This window comes from Tachypleus tridentatus, chromosome 1, assembly GCF_004210375.1.
Source record: "Tachypleus tridentatus isolate NWPU-2018 chromosome 1, ASM421037v1, whole genome shotgun sequence".
Taxonomy (NCBI): Eukaryota; Metazoa; Arthropoda; class Merostomata; order Xiphosura; family Limulidae; genus Tachypleus; species Tachypleus tridentatus.
Window position 1 is genome coordinate 27,155,686 of NC_134825.1, and position 23,142 is coordinate 27,178,827.

Below are 23,142 nucleotides of genomic sequence, written 5' to 3' on the forward strand. Positions count from 1 at the left end.
GAAGTGATAGTTCAGTAGAATCAAATAAAGGGAGTCATAAGTGTCAGGAGGGTGCATTGTACTTCTATTGGTTGAGGGTTGTCACATAATAATTTACGTGAGAAATGCTGTTGAACCACATTGATCATGAGGTAGGTGGGAATTTAAGACTTGGGGCATGTGATAAATAAATTGCATATAGATGGCAACATTGAAAAAGAATAACTACACCTGTAAGAATAGGTAAGTACCTATTGGAAATAATAACTTCAGCATCTTATAACAAATAATAATTAATGGCAAAAGCTATCATATGCCTTTGTTAACAATATGCAATATGTTTGTTTTGTTTTGAATTTTGCACAAAGCTACATGAGGACTATATGTGCTAGCCATCCCTAATTTAGCAGTGTGAGACTAGAGGGGAGGCAGCTAGCATCACCACCCACCGCCAACTCTTGGGCTGCTCTTTTAACAGTGAATAGTGGGATTAACCATGACATTATAATGCACCCACAGCTGAAAGGGCAAGCATGTTTGGTGTGATCAGGATTCAAACCTGCAACCCTTGAATTACGAGTCGAACACCTTAACTCACCTGGCTATTCCAGACCAATATGTTACATAAACAAGAGGGATCTTCATCTGGAAATAAGGTCAGCAGGGTGTGGATTCACCAAGACAGAACATCCAGTCATACCTACCATATGACTATCACATATTTTAAGCAGTTAGAGAAAAATATAATTGTCAACTTGCTATATCTATATTCAGTGCCTATGTATTTCTGTGGGGTTGAAATCTTTAGACAGACACTGGGATACTAATGCCATAGTAGGCTAAATAAATTGTGCAAAGCATACAATGAGTACTGCTGTGCTCTAGACATTACAGCCTTATAATGGAACCTTTCTCAATGGAAATTGTACTGTCGGGTTATTGTCAAGATGTGCAAATGTCAGATAGAGCATGACCAGACTTGGACTGTAACAGTGTGATGTCTCAAAAATTGTTTTAATATAACACACCTTAAGCAATGTGCTCTGAGCTATGTGATCTTGTTAAAATTTCTTTTGCTATTATACTTGTTACTATAAACGTGTATTAATTTTGCTTACATTTATAACGCAGAAACACAGAAAAGAGTGATAAAACTGAATTTAATATCCAAACAGATTCATGAATTTTTTTCTTCAAGTGAAATTTTTTATCATTCAAATTCTTTAAGTGAGCAATAAATATGAAAATGGGCAAAGAACATATATTTTATCTCCTCAGACTTTATGATCTTACTTAACCTTAATATTGAACTAGAGGAATGCAAATGCAAATTGTACTCACTTTTATTACTTAACTCTTCTGTAGCCTAATTATTACTTTTAACTAATGCTGATTGCCACATTCCTTTTGCCTGTTAGTGCCAGATAGGGATGCATTACATAAAAAGTTTATAATTTGACTGGAAATGAACATGACATTTTTGTAGTTTGTTTGGAACGTACATAATCGGATAGCCAGTCCTGTTCAAACATCTCTGTTTCTTCCAAACTTCCCCACTACCACTGGGCATCCTGTTCTGAACTGGTCAATGGTTCATGTTCAGGTGGAGATGGGTACTGTACCTAGGGTGGAATTCCTGAAGTACTTGCTCAATTCCCTTTGATTTTGTTTTCCTTTCCCTGGTAGTGGAACATTGCCCCTCATGGTTTTAACTATGTCTATTCCCTTGATTGCTTCCAATTTTCTTTGTGTGCTTGGTCTACTTTCATTCTCACTGTCTTCCAAGTCTTCTTCTGAGCTTTCATATTCAAAACAGTTACTCCCTGAGTCTGAATCTTGCTGAATTATTTCCAAACTTAGCAGCAGTGAATGATGAATGCTTGTGCAAAGCCATCTTGGAAATTTTGTTGACAAAATTCTTCTCTTCAAAAGATCAGTTGTTGATTTATAACTGGAATTTTACCATTTCTACTCTTGAAAAAAGGGCAGTCTGGAACAAAACAATCTTCATTTCAGGAACTGTTAAGACATTTCTTGTATGTGCTTGCTGAGTAATCAGTAGACATTTTCCACACACACCACCAGCACAGTCTTCTGATTTCTCTTTTACTAACATTTGACTATGGGATCCTTAATGTTTGTGATTTACTAAGAAGTACCCACTAGTTTGACAGTATTGAAAGATAATACTCATTACTGAGTAAAAAGCAACTGTTGTAAGTTGTACATATCATTCAACTGGGCCTCATATTCCCTTACAATTAAAATTTTTGGTTGCATTTAAGGTTGTTAAGTGAGTATTACATGGAAATATTAACAGAGAAAACATATTTTAGTTTCTCAAACTTTGTGATCCATACAGCACAACTTACATATTGTACTTGCAAAAGTAAAGAAACCGGTAAACAAGCATGTTGTCCTATTTCAGTAATTAAGTTACCTTGGCTTACCACTCAGGACCAAATGTATACAACATTCACAGTTTTTTTTCCAACAGTAGTATTAGAATTGTAATGACGTAAAAGGCATGATGACTCGCAGCACATGAAAAACTTCTGTCATGTTACACAGAGTAACTGAGTGCAATGGATACATTTCTTACCCATACCACATTAAATCAGTTCATTCACAGAATATATATAACATATATAGATACAGATATGTATAAAATAACTTTTCATACACATCACATATCTGTACAGGTAACTGCATCTGTATGGGTTAATATTCTAATGTATATCACATAGTTTAATTCACATAATTATTGAGTCATGTATATTTATTGAACAGCCTTTAGAGTACTTCATGCATGCTGTAGCACAGTTTGAACTTTTATAAAAGAGAATATATATATGGTATAACCTTTTTAAAGCACTCTGTCCTGTACAATAACTCCATATCTGATAATTATTACTTTCTCTGCACTGTATGAGACATTTTAAATGTTCATAAAACAAATTCATAAATGTGAAATAAATTTTCTAAGAAATTAAAATGTTGGATAACAGAAGACCCACTGTTATTATACAGTAAAACTGCAGGGTTATTCAATATTTGTTTCAGGTGTAACTTATATTAACATTTCTGAATTCTAAATACAGTTTCATATAGCTTTGTAATCTTATACAAAGTATGTAAAAAAATGTGCTATTTTGTGTTAATATTTAATCCTCGTTGATTTTACAGTTACTTTGATGTCATAGAGTTTTCAGATATGCAGTCAAACTCCAAGCATTTATTATTTATAATAGTTTTAATATGCTCTTGTTATGTGTGTAGCAGATGAGAAATTAAAAAAAATTCTAACCACATCTGTAATATTCAAAAAGCACTTCAAATTCATCATGGAATTCACACTGATTATATGTTCAAAATGTAACTCAGTACAAACATGAGAACAGAAACAGCCTATTACTTAACAAAATTTATTTCAGAATGAAATCTGTACATATTTAAAATCACTTTCATAGTATAGTGGAACACATACAATAAAAACCATAAAAACTAAGTTTCATTAAAGTGCTAAAAATAAAATTGGCACAAATAAAAGAGGTACACTTTCACATAAATTCATAATGCAAAAATTACAGTTCAAATTATAATTTGTAACCTTTACAAATGATAATCCATTTTTCACATTGTGTAAATATTATAGTGCATATGTGCACTTCCATTAAACATGAAAGATTATCTTTATCCACTGTAAAACAATTTTTACAGTGTTATTCTTCCAGAGATTTCAGGATAGGTAATCTTCATGCTGTGCAAGATAAGTGTAAATTTAAACTACAATTACAAACCTAATAAAAACTTAATGAAAAGCATGCAACCATATTTTATAATCTTTCTTACACCACAAAATTTCAACACATCTTTTTATTATTTATGTTTTATTATAACTACTGACACTGACTAGAGAGCAAAAAACTATACAGTTGCACATTCCTGCATAAGTTTGTATGTATATATATATATAAATGTTTATAGGCAATAAAATAATTTGTGGAATAATAATCACCACCACAAATTAAACAAACATCATAAAACTTTCAGATCATGTTGCACATTTCAGCCACAGACTGGTTTACATGTACATTATAAAACTACAGAAGAGGATGTAGTAACTACAAGTTTTTATACACATGCCAATATACAAGCACAATGTGATCAAAATTCCAGTTTTAGAAACCTAGGTGATGTTGTTACAAAAACTATTAATGAAGTGAAAGCTATACTTTCATGATTAGTTAATGATTGCTAGTGCATTTATGTTCTATAATTATTCAAAAACAAATTAATCAAAACTTGAAATCTGATAATGTAAGAAATTTAGTAGATGTCAGTTAAATATGTGCTGTCAATATATAATGAACACATAATTACAATCCTCAATTTAACTTGCATAAATATAAATAAAGAAAACATACATGTATATTTATCTCATGTTGAACACTTTCCAGCAAGATATTGATAAGAAAATTCAGAGAATTAGCATTAAAAGATCACAAATGTGTATATTTACACATGTGGTACAGCGTACAATATGGGATACTTAGAAAATCTTTCTAATTTTACTTGAGAGAATTAAACAATTTCACTTAAATAAAAGTCTTAAAAGATTATTTTAAAACATATTTATGGACATTTCCACATTTTTGTTTTAAAAATATGATGTTAATTTTCAGTCTTTGTTTTTTAATTTTTATGGCTTTATACATTTACATTACATACAGAAATAATTAATACAGTATATTAAATGGTACTTCAAAGTTATACCTTAGTTAAGGAAAGAAGAAACTTAAAACATATTTTACCTTCATCTACTTGTTGTTAAGACTTTCTAATAACAATCAAGCATTTATTATTTTATCATTAAAACTGTCTTTAAAATTTTTTTGTGGCAGTTTGAACTTTTTAAACTTTAAGCACAACAGTAAATTATTGGCTCAACTAATGTTAAAACATCACTATTTTTATTGATGCTACTCTTGCATATTTACAACTTCACATGTATGATTATTGACTTATAGTTTATTGTTTAACAAAAAACTTTAATATTAATAAAACAATAAGACTATGATATACGCAGAAAATATTTACTCTTCAATTTTGATGAAAATCAAAATATGTGAATTTGTACACATTGAACTATTGTCAATTTAGTAATTACAGTTTTAACAGGTGTATATTAGTTTAAAAATTCTCATCAGAGGTTCATATTTCTTACTGCAATAGAAATGCCAATGAAAATTAACCAGGATAAATATATTAATTCCATCTACTAAGCCTTGAGGCATGCACACACACGCACAACATTTAGGGTAAAGCCTTTTGTATCAACTCTTGAAGTACTGTGATAGTTAAACTTTATCTTAATTCACTGAAAACTCTATAGAAGCACAATTTAACTCAAAAAATTACATGGAAACTTGTTCCTAAAATTTACATTGTAGGATATTCAACAAACTGAATTGGTATGCTTTTTATTCTTTGTAATTATGCACAAAGCTACACAATGGGCTATCTGTGCTCTGTCCACATATGGTGTAAGTCTGCATACATACCACAGTGCCACTGAAGGGCACATTTCTACATAAAACAAAAATTTAAGTCTACATGTTGTACAAGTTTTATACTTTGAATCAAATCATACTACAGGAAGGTCATCCTACACTACATGTATTAGCAAGATATGGATTTATGGTATACAAAGAGAGGATACACTTATAACCTTAAACAAATGATAGTTATATCATACAAAACACACCATCAAACCTTCATCCACAGAAAGGCATGAACTTGCATAAGACTGGCACACATCAACGTCACCAGAAGAAAAAAAATATATGTATACACACACACAAGTAGAGCAATAAGAACAACAACAAAAATATATTCTAACTTGAAATACACTAGTAATATTTATATACACAAAAAACATGTTTTATGCAAATAATACATGTGTGTTCTACTAATTAACAATCTATTTGGTCAAAACTGTGGACAAATACTGTACACACATTTCTTTCACAGGTATAGTAATTATATTAAAAAATTCCTTTAAAAAGATGTTTTTCATTTAATAAATAGATGTGTTATACTGTCATTTTTAAGAAAACCTATGGTTTAATTTCAGACCTATGATACATAAGTATAATAAATGCAGTGTAGATCAGTTTATATATATTTTAATTTTTGTTTTCAATTTCATTTCCTTGTTACTATATATGCATATTCAATTAATACAAAAAAGTGAATAATTTACTTTAAGCATACAGATATGAACAGTTTACACATGTTCTATAATTTTGCTGCACTGCCACAGAATTTATGTTCTATGTTGACCTTCTTTACCAATATTACCACACATATGTATTTGCTTTGCCTATCCATGTATATATAATGCATCCCAGGATGATCTCCAAGTTATCTAGTTGTGTGGATCATGAGCCCAACATACCTCAAGCAAGATAATGTGCTTCCAGAAAAGTTTTGTGATAAATCTCAAAGCTTTTCCACCATTCACTGCTTTCATTCTGCAACTAAAAATATTTTACAAGTGGTTTTGAGTGGAATGAAAATGACATCAGGAAACAAAGGATTTTACCAGAATATCGTAAATAATAGTTTTAATGGCTTTAAACTTATGTGGCAGAAAAATCACAATGTTTAAAGAAATTAGAAGAAAGTCTACAGAGAAAATAAATATTGCTACAGCAGGTAAGGGGAGCAAAATATGTGAACATTACTCGTATTTTGACAACATGCTACGTAAAATCATGTTCCTTTGATAACATATGTACTTAAGTTGTTTTTTTTGTAAGGATATAAAGGAATATGTAGCTGCCAAATTTCAGAATAATTTTACTAAAATCGCTGCTTATGCCATTTCTTGCTAAGCTGTAAACCTTTCAAAATAGTATTTTTTAAAGAATAATGAAATATTCCAGTGCATGTAATACTGTGGTGGAGATTAAGTCATAAAACTTTGTAATGAATCTACACATTGTAAGATAATGAGTCGAAGACTATAACTTGGGTCAGAAAGCACAGTGTTAACAGATAGATAAAAATTATGCAAGAAAGACAACTTTCAGGAATTTTGAAACAATGAAGCAGATGGTTTTATAAGTTAATGAAGGTACAAACACATATAGTATATCAATATTTAGTTGTAACATGTAATATACCTGTTAACATGTTTATGTAAGTGTTAGAAACTTCAATAATTTTCTGGCTAATAAAACATTATCTACATGTTACTGGTAGGCCATGTAAAAGAAAAAAAAAAAATTTTTTTTCCCTCAAGAATATTACAATGAAAGATGAGATGTTCAAGCAAATATTTTCACATATTAAATCACATCTACATAAATAAAATACCAATTTTCAATTTGTTGTAATGTTTGCCATCATTAAACTGTAATTTTTTCTGTAGATTCCCAATAGGTATGTATGTTGTTTTAATAATCTTGAAAAATGTTTTTTTTAAAACCAGGCAATTATCTTGCCATTATACGTATACTAGACATTAAACTACACGCTGATATATCAACAAATTATTCTAATACCATTCAGAAAATTAGTTCTTGCATAATTTATAACTATATTTAGAAAAAAAAATGACTATTTTCTATTAGAGAAAACCTTTGTAAGAAATTCCACATATTTTTTAAAGTTAGTATGTTGTACATGTTTGTTTTCTGTGACACTGTTTTAGAGTACCAAGAACTATCAGATAATATATGCTGATGGAAAATTAGAATTATTACCCATTTTTATACTCATTATAACCAAACATCCTACAGATTTAAATTTCTCAAGACTAAAATTTTCAATAATTTTCATCACTTTGAAGAGTTAGAAACATACTATCAATCAGTAAGATGCTGTAGATGAAGATATTGTATGCAAAACTAATTTTCACTTCCCAACTCTTCACCTGAAAGCACGAGAGACCTATCAAAATACGAGCAAATAGTAAGTTATAACATTCTTTCAATATTTAATGATCTCTTGTAGCAGGAGTCAAAACAGTTTTGTTAATATAAGAGGGTTTAAACTAATTTTATGACACAATTTATTATTTTTACATGCTCAGTCAACAAGTGAAAGCAGTTGGTCATATTTCAAGTAAAAAACAGCCAGATAAATATACAAGTAAATCCATACCCGATACACAGTTTACCTTGACCAGGAAGTTAGTTTGATCACAATTTGGACTGATAATGCCTTTGTAACTCATTTAAGTTTTTGTTAAAAGCTTGATAAATTTCATTTAGATACATAAAGTAAATTCATAATTACAGCTGTTCCAACAGGGCATCTGTCCTAGTGCACATTTGGTTAAATTGAGCAGTGTAGTTACACTGGTAATTCCTCATTATATGCTTAAACTTACTGTTGACATTAGCATGTAGAATTAAAGACAGACTTTTCTCTATGTTAAAATACTATTACTTGTAAGCTATCTTGCCAAAGACTTCTTGCCTGATAGAAACATTAGTTTACCTACATTATAAGTCTTACACAACAATGGTGACATTACCTTTAGAGAAGAATCATACTGTAGTCAATAAGTACTCAATGTCATGATGTACATAAGAAACGTTACTGTGAAATGTGTATTATATTTTACTTAAAATATGTCTCGTTGATTCAGAATTAATGTGTCTGTAAACAAGTACATATAAACAGCTATAAAAAACACTACTAGTAACATGTTTCACTTGAATTTTAACTAACATACACAGATTACCTTCATCAGGATTATTATGTCAAGACTATGACCGACATTGTACAGTACTTAGTGTACTTTATAAATGAATGCATTCCTACTTTTGACTGAAGTAAATAAAAGTACAATATCCTTTATTAAACATTTCATATAATATTAAGATACTTCACAACAGAATGCATTACAGAGTTGTTAACAGTTAGAAGCAGAAGGAAGTTTTGTTTTCCTATTTACATGTAGTGTGTTCACTTATGTTACCATTTTTACAACTGCATATATGAACATGTAAGGTTACAATAAAGTTTATGAAAATCAAAATTATATGGGTGTTTTGTGCCAAAACAGGGAACGACGTGTTATAAAATTCCTGGTTTTTGTGGCTTTTCCATGATTTGTATGATTTAAAGGTTTACAAGGCTGTTATCACAATGTGTTTACAACAGACTTCAAAATGTTTAGAGAATCATCTCATTAAAATATCAAATCACATGTCTTCTGTTACATGATGTTGAACAGTCTAAAAATGCCATCCACTCCTACACTTTGTACTTGAAAATGTCAAGGATTCTCACAGTAGTTTATCTATACAACATGTATTTTCACCTCTTGTTAGAACCTGAGACCTATTATTACTATCCAAATAATGAGAAATCCTTACATTGTATTGAATTTCCTTCCACAAAATAGAATAAAGTCAAGAAAGTTGAATAAACCCAATAAATAAAATCTAAGGTTGATGAAGACAGTGCTTTAACATTGACAAACAATTTTTTTATTTTCCTAGAATTATTTCAAAAAGTATGTTTTAATAAATAATTCTAGGTGAGATTAAGCATTTGTATAAAGATCTATTAACATGTTTCATAAAACCAAATATTAATATTAAAAATAAGAACAATATTGTGAACATGGATACAATTGATAAAAATAACATGTGAAAATCTTTTTTGTCTTTCACACATCTAGATTATTTATTGAAAACAGAAATAACAAGTTTCAATGGCTAGTACTTGACACTTATCAAACATTGGTTAAAGGAATGAAAAACTACCAAGAATAAATTACAATGTTTTTGTTATTACACAAGGAAAAGAATCATAATAAAATTATTGATATTGGGTTGATAAGTTCCAAATGTTGTATCAAAACAATGAATTTAGAAATTATGATACTTGCAATATGGGATCTAATGAGTCAAATCAAAATAATATATGCAATTATTTGTGAAAAGTTGCTCTTGTAAGTGTTTTAGTTTCTTTCCATTTCCAAAATATTTCCAGTATTGTACAGACTAGTAAAAGCATTAATGATAGTTCCACATGAATATACAATATATGAATAATTATTTTCAAGCCTAATAATAATAAACAAGTTCTTACAAACATGAATGGTGATACATTAAAGTATGTGTTTTCTAATAACCTTAATGACACTTTTGGCAATAACAATTTCAGCAACCTTATAAAATATACAAAGACTGTACAAAGGAGATGTGTTGGGATTTGACCTATCAATCAAAACTAAAACTTGTAATGTTGAAAGACTGTTAACTGAATGGTTTAAGTTATAAATGTTATTTACCTGAAGAGTTGGGCAATTAGTGTTACTTGCTAAATTATATTAATTGATGCACCCATTAACTGATTCCACACATTCCCCACAATCCCCCCTCCTCTTCTACAAAAGCCAAAAATATAATATTACTTCAAGACATTTCCTATGTTTTTAATCCTAAACTTTATACATGAAAATGTATCACACGTGTAACTATACTGTTTAAAATTTTGAAACAAAATAATTACTCACTTATTGAGAACCTGTTGCAAACAATACTGTATACACATTTCTATACTTGTTATTTCAGACAATTCAGTATAATGTTATGTTTATAAGCATATTTACAACAATGTTGAGGCTTTAAGTGTTGTACCTATAGCTCTGTAGTTACCTACATACTTTATTACTAACCAATGAAAATGAATAATCATATTTTATTTATTACACAAACAAGTAGTTATAAGAAATAAAAATCTAGTATTTTACTCTTCAAGTAGCTTATATTTCATGTCAAACAACATAAAATTACACTAACGTTAATTTAAGACTTTTAATAGTGATAACGTTATCTTATAAAGGTTTTAAAACTATTAAGGAATGACTAAAACTATAACTAGAAAGTCTATTTAGATAATGTTATGTTATTGTGTTAAAAATTAAATATAATATTTAACTTGTTCACACTAGTTGTAGTATTGTTTCATTTCCACAATGATGTTATATTACGTTAACTTTATAAAAAATCCAAAAAACTGTAATAATTAACAAAAAATCTCTACATTTTATATATATATAAAAAAAAATTTCACTATAATAATATGCTATTTTTGACCAGATTATTCTAAACTAACCTAAGTCAGATAAAGTTAAAGTAATATAAATTTTTCAAATGATTATATCAGTCATTTTACTGTAATACAGCAATTTCAAAGCTTATATGTTTATTTCTATTAATGTGAAAATAAAAACAGATGGAAACAAAAATCTCAAATGCTTTAATTTATGGTTATTTATAATGATATTAATAAATATTATAGCATTGGTAAATGAGATACTTATTTTCAAGATATCCTTAAAATGTCATAACTTATACAGTCATACTACTTACAGTTGACATCAAAGAACATCTTTCTCACAAGAATTTAACTTCTAAACAAAGAAAAGGGGATTCTGTAACATGTCTCTATTATAGAAGCTGCAGTTATCCTACACAACAACTTCCATAATAATAAATCTCTAAACCTCAGGACATGTTTACTCTGTAGAAAATGTACCAGGGCAACATTTAATTCTTACGTCTTGTTGTATTAGCTTAGAAATAGTCACTTGTTGGTTAAAAATTTAACTGGATTACTACAGACTCCAACTGTACTGATTTCAGAGAACATTCTCAAAAGTATTTTATGTAATTAAGAGTCCAATCAAATACAAACATTGGCATCTTATGTTTCCTTTCTGATACTATATGGTAATGTAAGGACATCTGGCTATCTTTTTTTTTGTCAATTTATGAAAAACAAAAGAGAGAGAGAGAGGTGGGTAAAATGCCCTTTAGACATGCTTCTACTTAAACAACATTTAAATAATACAACTATTAATTTGTGTGTGTGTGTCCTGTAATTGTCATTCACCAACAGGTTTGTTTCCTAGCTTGAAAATGATTGTTTGTTCAAAACATCACCAAGTTTATAAATTATTCTCATAGTGTTAAATGGTGATTTTTCTCTCCAAAAATTAATTTATAACCTTTGCATTTTTCTTCTTATATATACAAATGGATGAGGAGAGAGGGTTATCACCCCTGAGCTCCCCTAGATCTAAGCCTGCATACACAACATTACAGAACACAATTATTATTTTCTGGGGAACAAAAAAGGTTTGAAAGTTCTGGAAATTTCCCCTAGTTTGGCACCTTTTTCCTTGCCTGATATCAAGTAAAAATAATGGCATTATTTATATACCTTAAATAGTTGGAATAATGGAACATGGTAAATAATTAAAAATCCCCAATTTGATTATTTGATTTTGTTTTTGACAATCAATCATAATTTCAGTTATTCCACTCTTAAAATAACTGGAATCAACTTACTTCAACAAGTGGGTTATTTGGTTACTAACTGATTAATAAATTAGCTTATGAAACTAACCAATTTAATCATTATTAAACTGTCTTGTTCTATAAATGACTGAATGAAATTGAATTTTGTTTTGATTGCTTCCTAATTTTATGAATTGAAAAATGAGCATTGTAGGTTTAATTTTTTCAATTTTGAAATATCTTAGGTTTTTATTAAAAAAAAAAAAAAGTTAGAAAAATGGTACAAAATATTTCCAGTGTTAATGAGATATCAAGTTACAGCTATAATAGAAAGTTAAAAGTCTGAGGAGTCCAGAAAAACAACACGTTGAGCTCTGCATATTTTGAGGCTGGATTGCTAACACCTCTATAATGTAAGAAATATTCTTTCTGAATTAGAGGCCAACATATGGCTCCATTGAGACAGAGTCCAAGTCAATAGCAATTCCTCTGCATAATGTAGGTACACTGAGAGTCCTCTTTATGTGCACATTCAGCATATTTGCCCTTATGCAAGGGCCTTATTTCCACCAAAAAAATCATTTTATGCTAGAATAATTCAGCTGCATGCAGTTGAGCATGGAAGAACATGTTCCAAGTCAGACACACTATGCTTCTTGGTGCCACAGTGTCTCTGCTGATGGTAACCTGTGATGTGAATGGTACATTGTGGTCATGCTTGGGTTCCCACCACCTAAAGTAATGCACCTCTGCCACTTCAGTTTCGATTGTGTAATTTTCAATCCTGTACATTTTACAGCTGTGGCTTCCAAATATTCTGCAAGTTTACTTCTTACCCCTAGCTCTATAACCCACCCAAGCAACAATGCTAGAACTGAAGTTAGGAAATCTAAAGCTTGTGGAAACTGGTAAAGGTCCCTCTGCACTTGGTCATGCTTACAACATTGTTGTGTCAACTATATGCACCATTACAAAGAATGCTGATGAAACTTAACAGTTCAGAAATATGTTCAACACCACTGTCAGCAAGACTGATGGCTAAAGTACAGAATCTAGTGTTGGTGAAGATGGAGAAACCACTTGAACTTTGGATTGAACATTAAAACCAGAAGAAAACAAATCTTAGCTGCACCAATATCAGAAGTAAAGCTTTGAAAATTTATGAATGCTTGATCCAAGATTATGGTGGAGCTGAAAAGCCCTTTATGGCCAGTAAGGGCTGGTTTGCTAAATTCATTCATCATCAGAACTTACATAATTCTACTGCCAGACATCCAGAAGAACTGAGAGCAATCACTGAAGCAGAAGGGTACAGCCTTAAGCAAGTTTTTAATGCTGATAAAACTGTGATGTTTTGTAAGGAGAAGATAGCATTTGGTTTTAAGGCAGCAAAAGATAGTATGCTGCTGCTACTGTGATGAAACACAACAGGCGACTTCAAAGTAAAGCCACTGCTTGTGTTTCATTCCCAGAACTTTCATACTGTCAGAGGCCTTAACAAGAAAATATTGCCTGGGCATTGGGCTGCCAACAAAAAAAGACATAGGTTACAAATCAAGTGTGTGAAGAATAGTTAACTAATCATTTTGTTGTAAAGATTCAGCAATATTTCATAGAGGCTAAACTTACTGCTTATCAGGACACCCAAAACATTTGGACAACATTAATCCTAATGTTAAAATTTTGTCCTAACACTATCTTATTGCTTATATCTTTACTCCACTCCTTGATGAAAGACTTATCACAATATAAAAAAGTCAAATTATCAGCAAGCTTTTGGGTGATGCTATTGAATGTAACAAATCAACAATTCATGACTTTAGGAAAAGACGATACTGACAACATCAAACCAATATGTGAAGAAGGAAAATCATTTACAATGAACTCAGCATGAAAATCATTATTAGAAGAGTGCATTAATGACTTCCAAGAGCTTGTTGAACTTGAGTGGATGAGGAAGGCTTCCCAGGAAGTTGACATCATGGGACACACAGATTCTCATGATGAGGAGCTGAGTGTTGATGATCTCATTGAAATTTCTGTTGCTGATGAAGAAAATAAGGGAAAAAAGTAGTAGTTCTTGACATCAAGAACATGACAATGAAGAAGTTAGCTGACTTTAGCATGCTGAAGCTTTTGCTCAGGAAGTACCAGACATGAATACAAGCTTAGAACAGAACCTGCAGTTGCAATGGAAACATTGTCCTTACTTCCTACAAGAAGGTTAATGCACAAAGATAACAAACAATAAAGCAGCTTATAATTATGCAATTCCTAAAGCCTTGCTCAGCCATCCACAGTCATGCTCCAGCTGCTTCTCCTGGCTCTTCAAACTCAACAGCACATCCTCTTCATTGATTCTCTGTAGAAGTTACCCTGTCTGTGTCTTCTACAAATGATGTGGAATCAAACCATGATGACCCTGCAATGCCCTTTCCTCTAAACAGGTAGATTATTACCACAACCTACCAGCACTTCACATTCTTCCAAGGAAATTTGCAAGCTACCAACCTTATGAAAATTCCAACCATATATAACGAGGACTCCCAGTACATGGAAAGTTAACTGAAAATGTATTACTGACAGACAATCACCCCTATACACACAGAATAGCTTCTTTCCACTTGAGAATACACATTCTTCCAAGGAAATTTGCAAGCTACCAACCTTATGAAAATTCCAACCTAACCTCACATGAAATTACATGAATTTGTGCCATTACAAGATGGAAATGTCATGTAATAGAACCCTCCACTAATAGAATATAGCTCCATGCACAATGACTCCTTATACACTCTCACTCATGGAGCCTCATTTTTTGATGAGGTACTAAAAAAGTACACTAGGAAAGAGGGAAGGATGGATAGGACTATCAGAGAGGTAAATATCTATTGGAAATATACTTTCAGGTAAGAAAATATTAACTTTGAAACAAATACTCACTTATAAACACAAAATAAATAGAATCCCACACTGAGATGGAGGAGAGACTGGTGCAAAATTTTACCTGGATGAGCACCTTTCAAAAAGCATCCAAAGGAAGCCCATAGGTGTGATGAGGAGAGAGAATTAATGCATGGAAGAGCCAGAGAATATGCTCTGATAGCCATATGTCTTTCAGTATGAAAGAACTGTTTCTGAACACAGTGCAACAGGTGATTTAAAAATCCTATTTTTAAAAGCATTAGCCAGAAAAGTTGGTAGAAACAGTACTCCAGTGCTGGATTTTTTCTCAATATCCATGGTATGTGTATTATCTGTGTCAGAAAAGTAAAATGTATCCATAGATACTATGAGAAAACTAACACAGTTTTACAGAACATCCCATCTCACAGTGAGCATTAAAAAAACCAGAGCAAATAGTATGAGCACTTTTCATCATCCTAGCATAAAGAAAATTTTAGGTAAATGTATCCTGGATGCAACATCAAATGTTTATTGAAATGCTATAGTAATTCAGAGGTAAGGAAAAAACATATGTACACTCACCAGTTTAAATATGAAAGGTGGACTAAAGAGACGTGAGAAGACATCTAAATTTCTCCAGAAACAAGCCAAGCAGAGTAGCTAAATGATAACAAAGGTATGTGGAGTAGTCCACATGTCAGACTGGAAAATTTCATCTAACGGATAGCAAACATGAGCAGAAATAACATGAAGGAATGTCGAATCTGGTGAGAAGAGACAAGAAAGAGCTGATAATCATCCACTTCCAAAGAAGAGCACACCAGATGGATAAACTTATGAATTTGTCTTGTAAGGGTGGTAGGAGAAAGGTCTCTAGTAAAGGAAGGGTCCCGAGGAATGAAACATGGAATGACAGCAACTTCAAAAGGAAGATGTGTGAATAGATAACAATCAATACAGAACACAGGAGTCTGTCTGGGTCCAAATGCTAATACAGATGAGATATAGAGAGAACGGATATGGGAGAAAAGGTGAGACTACTTTCTGTAGCTGAGAAAGTATTTTAGAAGAAAGGACTAGTCAGGATAAAGGAGAAGATATGTGTGGTGGTAGAAAATTCAGGAAGAATCTATGGTATAGACATTAAAGTAATTGCAAGAAGGATCAGGAAACATGATCTTAGTGAGAGATGAATAAAAAACAAGTCACAAAAGGTTTGAACGAGTCCCACATTGGGAGAGACAGACAAGCCATAATTGAACAGCCACATGAAGAAGGAAATATGATGCTGTAAAAAAGCTGTCCAGGAGGGAGGATGGTGAAGGATAGACCAATAGTGATAAGCATGCCATTTATTTTGGTACATGGAGAAGATGGAAAGGAAACAAATGTGGAACAGAAAGAAAGTTATGCAAAGAAATAGCCTGGCTTTACAACTAATGAACTGGACAAATTTCTCTCTTTCATGAAAGACTGGCATTTGAAGTTGAGCAAGAAGTGGTGGAATGTTTGGAAGGTAGGTTTGGACAAGATGGATTAATGAAAACCAAAGTTGTAGCAAGGACCCAAGGAAGAATGCAGAGAGGATGATACACATACAGTCCACAGTGAGACAAATATGAAGAGATGTTTCTCATTTAGAAATAGAAGTGTCTGTAAAGAGGTGAAGATCCAGTATGGGATGAGGTAAGGAATGCAGGAGATGGTATTGGAGCAGTCCTGCCACATAGCAAGATCCTCCAGTGGAGAATAAAGAGGAGGATTGATGAAAATAGCATATATCTGGAAAGGCTCCAGTGGTCATGTAGGAGAGGCATATGAGGAGTTCCAGAAAAGCCAATACCCCCCAAAAAGAAAGAATTACTTATGCAGAGTTAGAAGGGTAAGTATGAATTTAAGTAACTAAACACTCAAGGTCTCATAAGTGAACAAAAGAAGTGAGAATTAATAGAAACTATACTTTTAAAATTCACACAAGTTTTTACTGTGTGTACATAGTAACACTTTTACTTATTTTATTCATAATGTTTCACCAGATTTCCTGTCATTATCAGGTAGGATACAAGAACTGAGGCTAACAGGATTTAATCTAAAAAAGAATCGATTGAGAATCTATAGCAATAGTAACCTACAAGTAACTGCAATATTAAAGTAATTTATGAATGAATTCTGTTAGCCTCAGTTTTAGTTTGCTACCCGATGAACACATGAACAGAATGGGGAGTGGAAGAAGGGCTATGATAAGGGAAAGAGGTGGAAGGGTGAGGTTGAGACAAACAAGAAACTAAAAAAGTAAGAAAAGATTGGTAATGGGCAGTTTCAGTCTGTGATTCAAGGGAATTGGGAATACCATAAAAAAACTCCTGGCCATAGATAAGGGGCAAAACAAAGGTTCCATGATAAAAAAGACTTGAACAGCTATGGTATTTCAGCCCAAAATGTCGAACTATACAGGAATCAATTACTAAGAGAATGCAGAAGAGGTAGAACATGCCATTGTAGAAAAAAAATGGAGCTAGTGTCTCCCAAAAGTCATCAGGTGAATGGTGAAGGGCTTCTGTCACAAGGTGAATAGAGAAGAGATATTGAAGAAGGGTAATAAAAAGGCTTGAAGGTAGAAAAGCTGTGCAACAGATAGAAAAATAGCTGATGATGAATCCATTCCTTGAAGAGACAACAGCGATTACAAAGCCTGATTATCAAGAAATGGTAAGTTTGAATGGAAAAGGTTTATGTGAAAGTGAATGGAAAGACAAAAAATATTAGTGGGAGAGAAGGAACTGTATAAATATAAGAAATGAGGTTTTGAAAATCAGAGGAAGACTGAGAATGTTCTTCAATATGTAGATTTTCCCAAAGCAAAAGTTGTAGATGGAAAAAGCCATTTAAATTTGTTCTCTTCAGTTTCAGGCTTAAAAAAAGCGTGGAAGAGACAAAAGCAGATGGTCCAGGCTACATAATGGATTCCACCACACAATAGCCATCATGTTTTCCATAAATAAAAAACTTCCTACCAAATTGTTAGTATTTTGTTCAGTGTAACCAAATCCTTTTCTCACATCAGCAGAAGTAAAGTTATATTAAACTGTGAATTCATTTTAAGAATATCTAAGCTCAGTGTAGTGAAATAATAAAGAAGTTGCAAATATCAGCAAATTCAAAAGATTTTGGTGCACTGCAACTCTTGGGCAGAATGTGCAATTTCAAGAGAAAAGAAGCTATTTGGTGTGTAAAGGTATTTGTTTTGGAATTAACATACTACTCACAGTCATTTTTCATGAGCTACTGTACCTCTGAATTGCTCAAACAGGTTTTCATAAGTCAATGTCATAGTTCATGGACCTTGTAAAGCATGTAAGCAAGAGAAAGACAATACTAACCACAGTGTAATGCACATATGCCTCCAGTAGTGGAAAATGCATTGGGAGAACAACAGTTTATAACAATTACCACAAAAAAGAATGCTGCCAATGGTAGAAGAAGCTGTAAAGCCTAGTCTCTCATCTTTCTATCACTACTATAGATTGCAAACACATCACCTATATATATATATATATATCTTTCATCTTAAGAATGCTAAAACATTATGGCAAATAAAACCATTTTCAACAGTCTCTTCTTTCATAAATTTGAAACTTCCTTACATATTCTGGAACCCTTTTAAACTGTTAGGAAGCTGTAATCATGTGATATTTCAAAAGATTTATCATCCCAACTGTTCATAAATTCACCTAGCATAGCCAAGTAAATGCTGTAAAAGTTCTGAACAGACCTTTTTGTATTTGAACTGCAGTATTTTAGACAATGAACAAAATAATTGTAACAGATGCAACACAGTTATAGTGTATGTGTACAATTACAGACAACTTATATATACATGCACTTTATTTTAAACATGTGAAATAAACACAGAATATCCTGACTGTTCAGTTCAGGTTACCAAACATGAATTTGGTTTGTGAATAATGTTACAAGTTACAAACCAGCCAAAACATGATATGTTTCATTTAGTATATGAAACATTAAATGATTTATAAGGTTTACTGAATGGTGTTACAATTTACTTAAATCACCCGACCATGTTTTCATACACGTCAGTTGAAGAATGTGGCTCAATGGTCTATTGTGAACTGAGTCATGATATTTTGTGTGAACTATAAAATGCCATCTATGTATATACATTTAAATATACATATGCATTTCACTACTTATAAAGGTTGTAGCAAATATGTCTACTGAAAAGAAACAATTAAGTAAAAAACTTTTAATATTCATGTATACAAATAGATGTATTTTACCATAAATTTAGTAAAAATATTTATTTGCATGTGTATATTTCTAATAAATTTATTAAAGCTTACAAATTCTGCTCTCTCCATGATTACTTATGCAAGTCCTATAAGAACAAATGTCATACAATATAGTTTGGTTATATCCAACTTCTTAATTAGTACAATAAAGCTGAAAATACTACATTCTAAATATATACAGTTCCTACTTTTTAATCCTAACACTATTTATAAATACTTACATGTACAGTTAGCATTCCAAATGAGAAATGATTGCTGATTAACTACCACTTTGTGCTGTATATGTACTTGACCTGTACTTTACATAAATCAAATTCAAATTACAGTACTATTCTTTTGATGTGGATAGTAACAATCTTGAATGTTCTTTTCCTAAGTATACATTGGGATCTTGAACTGAAGCCTGGACTACCATGCTCAAATCATCTTTCTCGTGGCTATCTTGATATGTGTTGTTAAAGTATAGATGTCGATAGATAGGTCCAAGAAATGACTGTGATCCATTTGAAGGTGTGCTTATTGGTGTGGTAGCTACCCCAGACTGTAAAGAGGTGCATGTACTGATTGTGCAATGGGAACTTTCAATCACTTCAGACTTGGCTATTTCTGAAATTTGATTATTATTTTTTAAAGTGTTTGTATAAGTTGGTACTGAATTGGACTCAGGTAACGATGATGATGAAGGAAATGCTGGCAAACTCAATGTGCGATTAGTTCCAGTAGAAAGTGAGGAAGATGAAATTACATGTTTTGATGAAGATGATTCAGCTTGCACAGAATTTACTACTTTTGTTTCATATCTTTCTTCCATTTTACAATAATGGAAAAAATGATCCGACTTAGCTAAAAAAGCCCGACCACAGTTGGTACAGGCAAAATTTGCTCGTGCAGTTTCATGTCGTTTCACATGCAGCTTCAGATTTCGCTGGTTTCCAAAAGGTTTATCACACATGGGACAAAAAAATGATTTACCCAGCTGATGAGTTGTCAGATGTTGGTGTAGGTTGCCCTTCAATGTAAATGTCTTGGAACAAATATGACATTCATAAGGTCTAACAGCACAATGTGTGCTTATGTGTTGACACAACTCTGATTTGTTAGAAAATGATTTTTCACAATAATTACAATCCTGTGAATTGAATCCAGATGTCATTGATTGCTCATGTATCATTTGCACATGCTCATGTAGCTTAGCAGCTGTGGAAAAGGTTTTGGAACATTCAGAGCAAAATGACAGCCCTCCTTGTGGTGATTCCACAGGAGAATGTTGTGTTACATTTGAAGAAGTTTGGGTTTTGGAGGTTGATGGAGGTGTGGATAAGTTAACTGCTAGAGTTCCATTGAGACTATTTTCTGTTGTAGACCTGGAAGAAGACTGTATACATATTTGTTTTGACTGCACTGTTGAAGACTGGGTTGAAATAGATGAAGATGCATAAGAATAACCTGTATGTTGTTGCATCTCATTGTAAGCAGTACCACACACATTTGATAAACCCTGAAATGTATGAAGAGATTCTACAACACCCATCTCTTTGTTTGTGATTCTTCCTGGAGGTTTCTCTCTGCTGTGTGTTCTTATGTGTTGAGTTAAATTCCCCTTAAGGGAAAATTTTCTTCCACAAACCCTACATGAATGAGGTTTCAGCCCACTGTGAATTAAGATATGCCTGCTTAAGTCCCCTTTTAAGCTAAATCGCTTTCCACAAGTTGTACACTCATAAGGCTTTTCCCCAAAATGTGCTCGAATGTGACGATAAAGGCTATCCTTTTGTGCATAGTTTTTACGACAAATTGTGCAAGTGAACTGTTTTTCTGGTGTATGTGTTCGAAAATGTTGCATTAGGTTTCCTTTCAAAGTAAACCTCCGTCCACACACTTCACAGGCAAATGGTCTTTCACCATTATGAATTCTCAAATGGCGCTTTAGATCACCATTTAGCATAAAGGCTTTTGGACAATAGTTACAACGGTATGGACGAAAACCTCTATGTACAAGTAAATGTCGTTGCAGACTACGACTATCTGAAAATGTTTTACAACATCTGTGGCAAGGAACACCTTGTATTGTTATTCTTTTACTCTCTGCTTTTACACCACTCTGTACAAGTAGGTGTCGTTCCTCTGTATATAATTCTGGTTTAATTCCAGCACGTGCCATAATTGTAGTTGACTGAACTGGAGATTTGGAAACTAATGCATTGTTTGTAGTTAATGAAGACAGTGTACAAGTATTTTGTTGTATACTTTTCAAATTTGATTCTTGGTTATTTGACATGTTTATTGCAAAAGGCACATTTTGTTTTATTGGTTCTGACTGACCATTAATTTCATCTTTAAGAGGTTCTTGTTCAACTTTTGATTCAGGTTTTTCAAGATCTTTTGTTTTTGTAACATTGTTAACAGAAGGAAACTCTTGTTTGTTTTCATTATTATTTGTCAAGCAAATTTCTGAAGCTGTTTTTTTTCCAGCATATGATGTACCCAAAAAATGTTTCCAGTAGACAGATGGAGCCAAAGTTCTGCAGCTATCCATCACATTTTGTCCAGATCGAGAACTAGAGACACGTGTTATCTGTTCTACAACCTTGGCTGCTTGCCTCAAGAACTGATGGTGCATTTCATCATCCATATTTGGAGAAACATTCAACATCTCACGAAGGGATGGTAGGGGTTGAGGAGATCCTCTATTGGTAAGTATATTTTGTGAAGGTATTCTGTTTGGGGTAATCCCAGAATGGTTGGAGACTCTCTCTACTAACATATTTTCTGTGTGTGAAGAAATCTGAGATGTTACGATAACTTCTTCATTCACAGGTTTTTGAGATAATGAAGGAGAAGAAAAACCTGACTGAACAGCAAGAGCTTCTGGCCTAGATGCCATTCCATAATTCATAATAACATCACTGCAATTAGAAGATGTGTCAGTATTATTATGCATACTTACAGTATGACTACATGGAGAAGCATCTAAGTTCAAAATTTCTTTTGGTGGTGAAACCTGAAGTTCAGCAGAATTGTGAGAAGTTCTACTAATAAAATGTGGATGGGAAAAAGCAGTATCACAAAAATTGTTTCCACTTGCTTTGACTTCAGTGTTGCACAAACTTGCTGTAGCCACTCTTTGATTTAATTCTTGACTTGTGAACAAAATGTTTTCATCACTATTTCCATTCATTCTTGAATATTAAAACATGAAATGTAAAGTGATGAATGTAGTTAAAAAACTTGAACTTCTAAGGTTTTTCAACTTCATGAGCAAACCATGTACTCACAAGATACACTTTCATGTCTGATAATAATTATGAATTATATCTGTATCTTCTAACTCTTATTAAGAACAACTGGTTCCTGTAAAGACAAAAGAAAACAGATACACTTACTTAGTTACAAACTTCACCATGCCCAAGACAAATTATTATTTCAACAACAAAAAATACATATAAAGGATGGAAAAAAATACACCAATAATGAACTTAGTAGCTAATATCATGCTTAAGCAAATATATGCAAACATTACAAGATATCTGTGCACAGAACCACAGTCAAATGGTTAACTAAATCTTAATAACATAGGTTAGCCTATTTCATATATATGCACTGTATGCAAAAAT

General features: G+C 32.1%; 1 protein-coding gene across 3 annotated transcripts in view; it reads right to left on the reverse strand.

The window, feature by feature from the left end:
* Window positions 1-3,390: 3,390 nt before the first annotated feature.
* LOC143244850 (uncharacterized) overlaps window positions 3,391-23,142 on the reverse strand; it is a 39,287-nt gene continuing 19,535 nt past the window's right edge. The window contains exons 2-3 of one of the 3 annotated variants that reach the window (XR_013025353.1): window positions 18,233-22,879; window positions 3,391-13,155 (exon numbers count right to left, since the gene is read on the reverse strand). Coding sequence is in view for 1 of the 3 variants with exons in the window: in XM_076490268.1 (XP_076346383.1) it covers window positions 19,857-22,706 (2,850 nt within the window). In the remaining 2 variants the exon portion in view is untranslated. Of the gene's footprint in view, window positions 14,823-14,849; window positions 22,880-23,142 lie in introns of those variants that run through there. The other 2 variants (XR_013025349.1, XM_076490268.1) reach the window with 2 other exon arrangements.